Source organism: Amblyomma maculatum, chromosome 3 (genome assembly GCF_055883805.1).
Source record: "Amblyomma maculatum isolate TAMU_Amacu chromosome 3, ASM5588380v1, whole genome shotgun sequence".
Classification (NCBI taxonomy): Eukaryota; Metazoa; Arthropoda; class Arachnida; order Ixodida; family Ixodidae; genus Amblyomma; species Amblyomma maculatum.
In genome coordinates, this window is record NC_139346.1 from 150,765,235 (window position 1) to 150,778,387 (window position 13,153).

A 13,153-nucleotide genomic window follows, 5' to 3' on the forward strand; every position below is an offset into this window, starting at 1 on the left:
ATATGGGTCTCGAGGGGAATGAGGCAGCCGACGCCGCCCGCGCGCTCTCTTTCCGGGCTTCCCATCTCGACCCCCTAGATCAGGATCTTGAATTCGAACCCGCGTATTCTGTTAAAGACATTGTTCATTATTATCAATCTTGTCATAGCCTTCACCCTCGCCCGAGTAAAGGTCTATCTAAGACGGAGGAGCGGCTTCTACTCCGTCTTTATACCAACACTCTGCTGTGCCCGGCAGCACTAAAACACTTTAATCCCTCCTTCACGGGCAGTTGTCCGCACTGTGCGGAGAAGTCTTCGGACATCTACCACATGGTGTGGGCTTGCCCATCCAACCCAGCTATTCCTCCTCACCCCAACCCCACTCGGGAGGACTGGGAGGCGATCCTGCTCGGCTGCTATGACCTGCAGGCCCAAAAGGCCTTGGTCGAGCACGCCCGGGCAGCAGCCGACGCCACTGGGGTCCCGTACTAGGGACCCCACCCAGTATCTGTAAGGGCTGGATGTTCATAGATCCGGCCGATGCATACATCCACCCCTTTTTGATCAATAAACGTTTGTCACCACCACCACCGCTATGGATCAATACAGGGGCGGGCGAGGGAGTGAAAAGCAAGCATGAAACTCTTACTACCGTATGGAACCGATACGGTAACACTATCCTGCGTTTGCTTGCAACTGCGTGTGCTGGTGTCAACACTGTGGTACAGTGGCTAGAAGGGATCTACTGTGTTTGTGAACCTATAGCTTTATTTTTTTAAGGTCCAGTGATGGCAGATCGTTCTGGCGCCGCTTTTCCCAGTCATAGCAAATACCGTTTCTTAAATATTGCTTACAATTCCGTAGAAGATGGGCAAGAAAATGGGAGGAATGCGTACAACCGCAACCTCCGACCATCTATCTTCTACTGCGTCCTGGTAAATTTTATTCATCTTTCCACCTTATTGTCTTCAGGATACTAACTACTCCACTAACCGATTATAGTACAGCAAACATGAATTGCTCTTAATAAACAAGTATTTCAATCAATCATGGCATATACTAATGGCGTATGTTATAAAGGATTTATGGTTCTGAAGTGACATTTGGGTCAGGAGAGACAGTGTAGTGGAGGAATGTGGATGAATTCAGCCTCCTGGGAATCTTTCATGTCCGCTTACATCGGCAGTACACGGGTGTTTTTTCAGCATCAAAATACTGCCGCTGGGGCAGCCAGGCTACCCCTTATGAAAATCGAATTTTCCTTTTTACTTCCTTTGTTTTTCCTTTTTGCTTCCTGAACAGCCTTCCTATAGACTTTTCCTTTCTTTTGACTAAAGGAAGTTTCCTTTGAGCTCACCTTGTTGAGACTTTCCTTTCTTTTGACAGAAGGAAGCTCATTTTTAAACTGGCTCTCTTTGGCAATATCAATAATGACCTTCCTTTGTTTTTCCTCAAGTAAAGAGAAAGTTCTCTTTACTCTTTATGCATCATACCTTCTTTTTTTTGTTCTTAAGCGAAAACATACGAAGCTCATTTTTCTTTTCAGCTAGACTTCTCGTTTTTTTTCTTTCATTAGTATCCCTTGCACTTTTTTAACTTCTGAACTTTTTTGAATAAACCAATTATACATTTATCAAAATATACAAAATCGCATTCGTTTCTTTGTTGTGCAAGTAAACATCATTTTAATTTTTTTTTCATTTTATATTAAATCCCTGCTTTTTTTTTTTTTCACGCGCTAGATCTTATTTTTAGCGCAAGTTTCTTCTTAGTCGCCACACAAGGACCAATAATATTCACCACCTTCCTTCCTTTGTCCTTAAGTGTAAAGATAACTTTCTTTTCATTCATTTCTTGTGCTTATTTTTGTGTGTGTGGCATTACTTGGTCTATTTCTTGCCCCTCTGAATTTTTTAAGATAAAATATAATACATTCAAGAATTTTCATACATGTTAAAGAATGCCAGGTGGTTCTAATTCATCGCTTTCGCAGCCCGCTGGTTCGATGGCGATGCATGCGCGAGACGGCATGTACATACATCCGCGAGCGCTGCTTCAGCACTCTGACACGGTACGCAACAAAACTCGGCGCAGGGCTGGCAGGGTTCGTCAGTATTTGCGTCGGCATTGCAGCCTGGCAACTCTTGGCTCGCAGCGACGCCAAGGGCGACGCTGTTAGCAAGCGCGGCCTGCTTCCGTCGTGATTTAGTGCACTTCGGTACGGCGCGACGTTGACGTCGCGCAAGTACGCTTTTACCGTGGTGGCATTTCCAGTGCGTTCGACGGGTAGGCGGTTACCGCAGCACCATCGATAACGGCTTCAAAAGCCTGCAGTTAAATGCACTTCACGATGTGCCTAGTACCGGATGTCACATTGTTCGCGAAAGTCAAGCTCGTTTACCTCCTATCACAGTTTAAAGACCAGCAATTAATACGTCAGCGACGTCGGTACGTCGGTACCACCACGCACAGAAGCCCCCGCAGCCGAGGTTACGAATACTGCCAGTAAAACCAACGTTCTCACGGCGAGTAAAACCAATGAAGATTGACATGGACCACAAGAATTCCGCAGCAAAAAAAAGGGCGCTGCAGCTGCTTGTGGCAATAATTTGCTTAAATTATTTTGTGTTTTGTTACGCATCACATATTACTACTAAAAAAACAAACGTTTAATGTTGTTTATAAATTATAAGTTTTATTTTGAAAGTTTGTGAAGTGTGCAAAAATGCATTTAAAAGTTTGCAATGGCGCTTGAGACTCTAGCGCTATCGTTTTCGTGAAAACAGCCGGCGGCATGCTTCACTATGTGTTTCATGACCGTAGGAAGTTGATTGTTCGCGTTCGTTGTGTTCGTCGTGTTTTCTTTAGCGTGAGTAGTGCAAATGGCCGATCATGTCTTGGTTAAATGGGCGACCGCTCAGAAGTGGGACGTATACCCTGTAAGAAACCTACAATCAAAAGAACTGCAGGCGAAACTGATGGATAATCCAAAATACTGGAAGATTATTCCAAACCAAGGAGTACTACATGCCCAGTGGAAGGAGGGGTCGTACTCTCCTACGTTCATTCTCAGAGTGGGTAAGTAGTCAAACGTCTCTTGTCTCTTTTCGTATTGGTGTCTTAATAATGTTTACCTGTGAAACACCTTCCTTTGCTACTCGCGGTGAGTCGTGTCGCGAAGTCGTTTACATACCCGCATTACGACCGCATTGTGTTAACCGGCAGGTGACAGTAGTGCACATGGTGAAAGAGGTAGACAGTTGATTCCGGGAATTGCGTGAAATTAAAACAAAAATGCATAATGAACTGAATTTGCGGAAATAAGAAGTAGAATAAACGCGGCTGCTGTAGTTACGTGGACCTGATTCTCCCTGTTTACACAGCAAATGGCAATTCTCGGTGTTTCGTGATAACAGGAGTAGGCTTTCCAATTTGGGCTCTATAAAAAAAAAAAAAAAAAAAAAAAAAAAAAAAAAAAAAAAAAAAAAAAAAACCTGCCCGCATCGTCGTCTCGGAACGGTGCGGCATGGAGAATGGCAGCTCCTTGATTATTGAAGCTGATTTAGAACAAGTTTTAAAGATGCCCAGGGTGCTCGTTCCGAGACAATTGGTAGTGTAGCAGCGAAACGGAGGCTTTCACAGCTGCAGGCGACTGAAGTTTAAGCAGATAAAAGCGCCTAACGTGTTGTCGCATTCATTTACTTTCATATTCATTTGTTTGTTTCTTTTTATTGAAGCGTCAAACATGCTTCCTTTCTTCGCTACCAGCCATTCCTCAGATTTCGCGCAGAGAGAGAAAACTTTATTAAAAAAAGGGAAATAAAAAAGTGTGTGTGGTAGGGAGGCAGTGTGTGGAGTCTCCATTCTAAGACTCCAGCTGGTTGCTTGGTCAGAGCATAGCAAAGCAAGCAGTGATATCAGTTACCAACAGCATAATGCTGCAATGATTTTTAGCTGCCGATGTAAAAGTTGCTCCCAGTGCATGGGGTACGGCCAACAGGTGGAAGGGCACCGCTCTCTCCACTTCATTTTCAATGCTGCCGTTGCACTTTGCCACTACTTCTGGATGAGGCTACCTGCCACGGGATCGCATGCTCCCTTTCATAAAGCTCACGACTGTACATGGGTACAATCCCAGCATTCATGGCCGCATTTCAGTGGAGGTGAAATGCAAGTTGACTGTGTACTGTATGATGTCATTTGCACATTAAAAAACCCCAGGTGAGCCCACCACTACGGCATCCCTCATCGCTATAGCTTAAGTCGCTTTGGGACATAAAACACCATGAACCTACCATAAAGCAGAGTGGCTATGTTATACGGTATGCGTGGGAGCTCAAACTGTTTTTCTGGAAATGCATCCTTTGTTTTGTCCACTACTGCTCAAGTGGGCATTCTGCCCACTTGAGCAGTAGTGATGCTGGATGGTGTCAGCTCGCAGTTAAACATTACCATGTCCTTTTCTGTGCCAAGGTTTGCTCAAGGGCTAATGTTCCTCCTTAAGAAGTGTTGCTTTGAACCCTAAACAGTGTCCATGCTACGTTTCTCTTGTCAGTCGGCTTCATTTGGTCACTATTTTGCTAATCTCATGTGTGGAACCAGATATCTGCACAATGCGTTATACTGAATAATTTTTGTATGATGCATTTGAGTGCAAGTACAATTTAGTGAATAGACCTTGCCACATTTCGTTTTGCAGGAAAGCTGCAGCTGTGACAAAATGTCTAAGCCAACAGATGCAAACAAGAGAGTCCTGGAGCTTGAGGATGAAGTGGGGTCTGCAAAAAAAAAGAATGAAGAAATATAAGGCCGCAAGAGATGAAGCACGTCAGATGCTTGGTATGTGATCGCTTTTTTCTGAAGCCATTGGAATGCTGATCTCCATTGCCATGAGACTGAAATTATTTGATGTGTCACCAGATGCTACGTAAAGCATAACAAATTCAAGTGCTAACTCTTAAATGAATAAGACTTCTTGGTCTGTAGCACGTCCTAGTAAAAGCACCAGTAAGATTATGTTGCTGCAATAAGGTTCCCCCTACACTGAGGATTAGGATTGGTGTTCCTCCTGTAGTTGTCTTTGCGACACATTATAGGTGGTGAACAGTAGCGCTCAGCTACACCGTGGCGCTGCTGCATGACGCCACCAACCACCATGCTTGCAGTGCACGTAGCAGATGAACTGCTGCCACTCCTGCTCTGCAAGCATGCTTTGTTTGTGTTACAGTGACTTGCGTGTCACATGTCATTGCTTGGGATCGGTATGCATCTGAGATTGAGCCTGTTGTCGTATGTGATAGCTGCATGAAAATGCATGGTAAACAAATGCCACTCAAGGTGAGCACCTGTGCTGATTTGTGCTGCTCAAGCCGAGGCCGAAAAACTGGCGTGGGATTGGGTTCCTTTCTGTTCTGGAGTGGTCGGTGACAACAACGCTCCAGTGAACCCGGAGAGCTGCATTAGGTTCAAACACATTCACGGGGTATAAGTTGTAGCCAGATGGCTGCGGCAGGTCTGTGGTGCTCTTGCATTACTGTGGATGGCGTATCTGAATGGAACCCTTGATTCCCTCAGATTTTAACCTCAGAGTCTCCTGCAAATGATGAGGTGCATCTAGAATGAGCGCAGGAGGGACAGCAAAAAATCTAAATTTGTATGAAATTATCATATGTGGCCTCGTCCTGTCTTGGACCTTGGAATCCTTATGGCATGCGCTTCATTTTCCTGTGCCATTTTGGTCACTTAGGTGGTGTTTTTTTTTTTTTTTTTTTCACAACAGGGAATTTATACTTGTCCAAGCTCGGCACCTGGCTCAGAAATCTGCCTAACTTAACTCGGTCACTACACCATGTTAGCAAATGTCGACACGAAAGACAGACACGAGATAGGTGAAGCATGGGCTATCGAGTATCAGCTACACACTCGAGTGTCAGCCTTTGTCCGAATGTATGGTGTATTGCTGCCGCCATACATGTATATTGCATGCTGACCTCTTCAAGGCCCTTGCTACCGACAAACTGTTTCAGGGATGTGATCTGACTAACTTCTGTTAAAGCGTTCACAGCTATCTCGGCATCATCATTCGCACCCATGAATTCATTCTAAGCAATAGCAGCACCCGTCAGTTGCACTGTAGTTACAACGTCCTCCGCAGTTAATTCAATCCAGGCATTTCCACAGCAAAGAGATCAGAAGTGGGATGTCAGCATTGGCTTCATCAATTGCTATCAGCATCCCCTAGATTATGTACCGCTGATAGGGCGCCTTGAGTGCGTGAGTGATGCCAGTGTCTAGCAGCTAAATTTTGAATGGCGCATTTGGTGACAGAAAAGGGTTGGTCATGCAGTCAAGGGCAAAGAAAAGGCTTTTCTCCTGTGGTGAATGTTACATGGGCTGCTGCTGCTAGTGATGAAATAGTATGTTTTGTTCCAGCTTTCCTTTTTTTTTTTTTTCAGATGTTGCTGAGCTGGTCAATCAGCTGACGGAATCCGTTAATAATGCTGCGTGTACAACACAAGCAGTTGTGCTGCCAACCGAGGCTCAGGTTAGTTGCTTTAGTCTAGTGTCTGCATGGTTGTGCTCATTACTGCCTTTCTCGATGAAACTTTTTTAAGGGTCACACAAGAACTTGGTTCTAGCTTTATGATAGCACTGCCACAAGTCATGCACTTCCATTGAGAAGTGTGCACGGATAGGGAAACGAGGAGCTCATTATCCATGTGAATGAAGTCAGCAGTCACTGAATTCAGAGATAGGCAAGAAGCAATGCTCTTTATGATTGGTTGGCTCTTAGGGTTTAATGTCCAAAGCGACTCAGGCTATGAGAGATACTGTAGTGCAAGGCTCTGGAAATTTCGACCACCTGGGGTGCTTTAACGTGCACCGACAACACAGAGCACACGGGCACCTTGCGTTTCGGCTCCACTGAAAAGCGACTGCCCTGGCTGGGATGCTGTTTATGAGGCTGGGCTCACAGACTGCATAATTAGTAGCATAATGATATTTTTAAATGAATGTCAATTTGATAGAAACGACAAAAGACAGACAGGGCTATTTTCTTAAATTCGTCAAAACAACCATGAAAAAAAATCCCAACTGCTTCCTTTCATTTTAGTGACTGTTACTTCATTCGTGTGTATATTGATTTGGAAGAGTTTTTGTGACAGCGGTAGTGATCGGAAGTGCAAGGTTACTTTTGTTTACGCTTCCTGTTGAGCATACTTCGCTTGGGCTATTGGCCTCGAGATCGAGCAGAGTCGCCACCTTGCGGCTCAGCGGCGAAACCTACTCAGTGTGGATGTGTTTTCGCGTCGCGTGCCAGCCCGCAGCGATTTACGCGCGCGCATGCGGCGTGTACAGGAGTGTTTTTGTTTGTTTCATGGTTCCTGTGCGCTTTTGCTTACCTATATGCCTCTTGCAAAATAAATATGAAGACTATTACCCCACGCTTCATAAAAAAAAATACTTGTCCGCATTGAGTATGCCATACATCAGGGACATCATCCGTCGCGGTCTTCGGCGCTTGAGATCCTTTGACAGGCAATGTGTCAAACGAAGTGGTACTGTCGTTACTCGTTAGTGCCGTATCAAAGCAAGACAGGTCGCTGCCGTCAATAAAAGTTAATGCAAGCGCTCAGAAATCGCATATTCCCGTTTCTGTTTGGAATACCGCAGATACTGAAACATATGCCACCACAGACTGCTTCATAGCAGAATGCAGTTTGAACAGGCCACTCTATGCCTGCTATGCCTTCTGTATGCATGATAGAGTTGCGTGAGTACTTCTTTTTTTTTCTTTTTTTTTTCTTTAGAGCCTCTGTCGCGGTATCTCAGTGGTAAGGGCGCTGGACGGCTGATTTCGAGAACGGGGGATTCAATCACGATCGTTTTGAAAAGCGCTCCTCTGCTGTGGGATCTGACTGCACATTAAACAATCTCACCTGGTGGATGTGGTGGTAATAAAAAAAAAAGAATGACACCGAAACCAGCCTCTGCAATCATCCGTCATAGCCGATGCGCTTTCATGCGTTAAACCCCGTGCCATAATACTTTTTTTTTTTTTTCTTTTTTTTGCTGTTGAAGGCTTTTGCGCATCCGTAACAGTGCTAGTGAGCACATTTTGCTTTAGAGGAATGCTCGAATGTTTGGGAAACATCTTCCCAGCACCTAATTGTTACACTAAATATTAGAAAATACACCCAGATCAATGTACTTTACTGGTAGCCTATTATAATCATTATAATCCCTTTTCGTCTAAGTGCTGTCTTCCGAGCAAACTCGTCGTTTCTGACAAGGGAAGTAAAACAGCTTCATGTGGGCTTAATTATCAGTGTCTAGTTCGGGAATACATCTTTACAGCCGCATGATAAGATGACCTCCATTTCGTTCTAAAAAGTTTTATATCCGGCACCTGTTTTGGAATTAACCCTAATATTTTACTTTGCATAATATTTAGTCACTGCTCAATAATTAGTGATAAAGAAATCTTCATCCTTTAAAATTGCTTGCCAGAACATGACAGTGCCCATGCGCAGTTTATGACGATGTCTTTGAAGCGAGTGATTCGTAGCTTGCACTTTAACGTTACTGAAAATTGCTGATTATCGTCAATTTTGTAAAGTGTGTAAAAGTTCTCTCACACGGTGAAATTTTTGGCATTGCAAAACAAAATAATTACACTACTAATTTACTATTATATACCAACATCACACAGAGCAGAAATCACTTATATTTTTTGCTCGGTTTCAGGAAATCATTTAGTTAGTGGCGCATGCAGTAATACACTATCACATTCTATGACAGTGGCCGCAAAAAGCATCCGCGTCTTTGTGAGCTCGGAAAATTCAATCCACTCAGCGCTGTAGATATGAACAATCAGCTTTCCTGTACGGCGAGGTTTCCTATACAACGTGTCGGCGTGATCTCATTTTTAGGGAATACTTGTGCGTGGTTGTCTAGCCAGAGTTGATGTGCACTCAGTCTAAAGCAACTCGCCATGCAGTACGCTGTCTGTGCTACATTTACCTGCGCAGTCCTCGACTCAAGCACGATATAATAAACCAGGCTTTCTCGGTTCATCCTAAAGTACTGCAGGTTAGAGCACGAACCTTATCTCTGCGTAGGCTTGACACTAAATTCGCCTATCTCACTCGCATGAGACAAGCGCACACTGTTTAAAAGTCGATAAGAAAAACAAAGCTGTCATTAGGCGGCCCAAGTATTAGGCGGGTGAGCGTGGTACAGCGCAAGAAACGTGCAAAGTAAATCTAGAAGACTGGTGGTTGCATAACTTGCTTTCCTAAAATCCGCGCTTCTTCTGCTGCATTGGCGAAATCCTTGGATTTTTTTCTGCAAAATTGCAGAAATACTGCAGAAGACACGTTTTCATCGCCAACAAACCCGCCGTAAACTGAGAAAAAGACCTACGCCGCGTGTGTTTCTGCGAGCGCCGCCGGCTGCCGATCCACACTACCGGAGCGACGGTGGCGCCACCTCTAGGTCGATCTCGCGGCGAATAGCAAAGCCCTTTTCATCAGAAAAGAGATTTCCATTAGCTTGTTTAATATTCAGCAATTTCTTAGGTTATCGATCTCGGAAGGCCATGTTTTTGCACTACAACTCGAATGACGCAGCTGGTGCTCCTCTAATCAGTCATTTTAGCGACTTGGGCCAGTCATCATGGTATTCAAGCTAATGTGCATATAATCCACTTGCACCTGACAGCCACCTGCAATGTCACTGTGGCAAGTCAAAGGCAATTAACCACCATGGTATTGCCAGGAGGGTCTCCTTTGAGAAGGAGTTGTGGCTGGAGCTGGAGTGTGATCCAACAATAGTTCAATTTCACTTTAACCCCTTGAGCACTATTATTTCGAGATTTCTAGCTAAAATTGCTTAAAATTACGATATCGTTAAAGGCCCTATTACATGAAAATTTGTTGTCTGTGTTGTGAGTGAAACATCAAGAGCATGGCGCTGGCAAGTGGCATGGCCGAACACACATTCTTCGATGATTTGTGTGGCTTAACGAGACCACATGATATCCAAAAGTTAGGAGGAGCTGCTAACTCCGGTCGTTCGTTTGAGGTGGGAAGGTGAAATACGAATCAACATTCCAGTGCTCTTCAATGCTGAGTCAGGCTTGCTACACCTAGGCTACGCAGACATGTTGATACAGCTTGGTTAAAGCAGGGCTTTATATGTTGGGTGGTAGCCTACATTGGTCGCATCATACCCTTAAGGCAGAGCTTAAGTGTCCCTTTAGTTTTTATTTTTACTGCTGGTTTCTATTGGTAGTGTAATAAAAAAGGAGGTATCCGAGACAAAAATATTTGAACCAGAAACTAAGTCAAATGAGCGCAGTGAAGTTTATTGCTCATTACGTGAAAAATCAACTGCCCGCCAATAAGCAGCAATCTAGTCGAGTAACATATAGCGAGGTAACTGGAAATGTTTTACAAGGGACGACCAAGAATGGAAGCCCAGGGGGTTTCATCGGAATGTTGTCAATTTTCATCCACTGACACAGAACTCGCAATAGTATCGTCTGAGCTGTCATCATCTTCGTCGGAAGAACTACTCATGTCATCACTGTCGTCTTCACTTCCCATAACAATGCAAAAATTGGTGTCGGAGCCATCTTCGGATGGCGAGGATGGCAACGAAGAGAGGCTTCTTTCCCGCGATAACGGGCCAACAGTGCATGCATTGCCTCTACCAGGCACCATTTTTCTCATTAAGGCTACCTGTGCAAGCTACCTGTGCAAGCTGGAAACTAAATGTTGCCTCAAAGTAGCACATACAGAGCAGGGAGTGCATGCTTTTGCTAAACCTTCATTGGCAGTTTTTTTTAATTGGTTGAGCTTCTGATGTACGAAAAGGATGTTAGTATTTTTAAACAGGAGGTGACAATGTGGGCACTGTGCTCTGTCTAAACTGGCTTTTAATGGCCTTTGCAATGTTAATGATGAGTAAATCCCTTTATTTTCTGACTTAAAATCTGTTTTTTTTATTGTTGAAATGCAAGCATAAATTAGGTCGTTAAGAAATCTCTTATTTCTTGTTTTTTCTTCTGCTATAGCAATGCACTATTAGCGCTCAATCCTTTGCGGGGCATTATGTGCCCTCTTTTTGGCTAGTTACTTTAAATACATATTACACAATTGTCAGGTTACACTAATAAAAATGTGAAAAGATGTTTGGCCTGATTCAAAATTAGATCAAAACACCGCTCGGGAAGGTGTCAAAAACATCCAATAGTTTTCGTATGCCTTCATTGTTGTACATGTTAAAGTACGGCTTCCTGAATGTGTATTTTTACTTGCAAACAAATGACCTTAATTATGCATTTTGGGATTTCTTTGAATGTTCTTAAGCTGGTCTAAGTGTTTTGTTGTTTATAAAGCCCCTTCATTTCCTTATTGCATATCAAGGAATATTGTTGTATGTTACAATACCGGTCATAGTACTAATATTTGCTTTTTGTTCTTGCAGGTGCACATTGGTAGCAATATTATGGTAAATCAGCAGTTGATTGACCGCATGAAACTCAGTGCGGGCAATCAAGCAACAAAGTTTGCATGTAACTTGGTGCGGGTTGTGTTCTCACCCGAAGAACTGGAAGAAAGCTCACTCTATGGCCGTGTCTTCAATGCCCGCAAGGAACAAGCTCCAAAAAAGGCACTGGGCTGCCCAAAATTGGATGCTGTTATCTGTAAGTCCTCGAGCTCATAGCCTATGCATGTGATGCAAGAGCATTCTGAAATATTGTCCAAACAGCTGACTTTTCAGTGATGGTCAGGGCCATAATGCTTGCCTTAATGCATAATGCTGGGGTGCCTGCATGGCGCTCACACTGTCCGTGCTCTGTATATTTAATTTACAAAAGCTAAGGAAGGCTGGATGGACTCTAGCTTGTTCATTGCAGTCATGCTTCTAATGTTTTTTTTTCTTTTTGCAGCCTACACCTGCTTGCTCAATGGAGTACTAGCCAAGGTGGTCACCGGCAGTTACGCAAGTTTGCACTGGGATTGTGGACAGTGATCCAATTTTTTGTCGCAGGGTCTTCGAAAGCAGGCCTAATTGCAAGGCCTAAACAGAGGAAGTACATCTATTCAAATAAATATAAGCTCATACAAACAAATGTTTCAGTCTGAACCTACTTCCTTCGAACATCCACCAAATATCCCATAGTCATCATTCCTTCGAACTTCCTTTGAACCAATAATTGGCCACTGCCTGTGAACTCAACTCAAACTGTCAACGGTCTGTTCCCTGGGAGCTCAAAGGAAATTCACAGGATGGTCAGAGAAATTTAATTCACTGTGAATTCAAAATCAGTAGCCAATTCTCAGTTCAGAGGAAGTTGCTTCCTTCTGACTTTTTTGAGTTCACATTGAACTCAAAGGATGTTCCCATTTTTATAAGGGACGGCCCCGCGACTTTGAGATCAGAAGCTGAGCAGCAATGCCGTTGTGCCCCAACAGCGGGTGCATGTATCAATAAGAAAAGAGGACATTATGCTGTATCGTAATAAAGACACTAGAAGCATCAAATCCCCTGTGCGCATGATTTTGTCTTGTTACCGCATTTGTTTTTTCTTTAGGTAATAATAAGCGCTTTTACCGTTGGCTATGTTCTTGGCACAGATGAATAGGTGCGGAGATCGTGATGTGTAGAGAGCTTCGGTGATGGCTTAAATTGTCTCTGATCGCAGATAAGGATCCCTATTCAGTATAAATATCCGTGTTTATTTCATTTATGAAATGCAACCTTGTCTCCTTAAAAATCCTGTGAGGATGATAACACATCATGGAAAACGCCTGGGGACAGTAGTGCGTTGGTATACACCACGTAATTCAGGTAATGACACTTAGCAGCTTTTCTATCCCAGTAACATAGAAACATCCATGCAGCAAACGCCTAAAATTATTTCTTTTCCCCGAACATCTCAGACAGCCACGTGTCAATGTGCCTCAGTATACCCTGAAACAATGTCACGAACGACGTGCTTGCGAATGCACCGATCCTTGTTATGTTTACCAAAACCTAGGAAGGAAATTTAAGAAATATAAATTAGTAAAATTCGCCAGTACTCTCAATTTGGCCAAGACGATTCAAAAGGCACTCCTCCAGCCCTTCATGGCTTTCAAAGTGCGGCTTCTTCACTTGGC

At 43.7% G+C, this 13,153-nt stretch overlaps 1 protein-coding gene across 1 annotated transcript; it reads left to right on the forward strand.

Annotated features, from left to right (window-relative positions):
• The first annotated feature begins 2,757 nt into the window (after positions 1 to 2,757).
• Positions 2,758 to 12,123, forward strand: LOC146196456 (uncharacterized). The gene is made up of 5 exons (XM_084598208.1): positions 2,758 to 3,059; positions 4,681 to 4,820; positions 6,437 to 6,525; positions 11,475 to 11,694; positions 11,941 to 12,123. Exons 2-5 carry the CDS (start codon positions 4,718 to 4,720, stop codon positions 12,021 to 12,023), a joined length of 495 nt encoding a protein of 164 aa, XP_084454334.1. The 5' UTR covers positions 2,758 to 3,059; positions 4,681 to 4,717; the 3' UTR covers positions 12,024 to 12,123.
• Positions 12,124 to 13,153: the final 1,030 nt, after the last annotated feature.

Coding starts and splice junctions, on each gene's coding strand:
- LOC146196456 (XM_084598208.1), top strand. CDS start 4,718: ATGCAAACAAGAGAGTCCTGGAGCTTGAGGATGAAGTGGGGTCTGCAA. Junction 4,821..6,436: donor TGAAGCACGTCAGATGCTTG/GTATGTGATCGC, acceptor TTTTTTTTTCAG/ATGTTGCTGAGCTGGTCAAT. Junction 11,695..11,940: donor AAAATTGGATGCTGTTATCT/GTAAGTCCTCGA, acceptor TTCTTTTTGCAG/CCTACACCTGCTTGCTCAAT.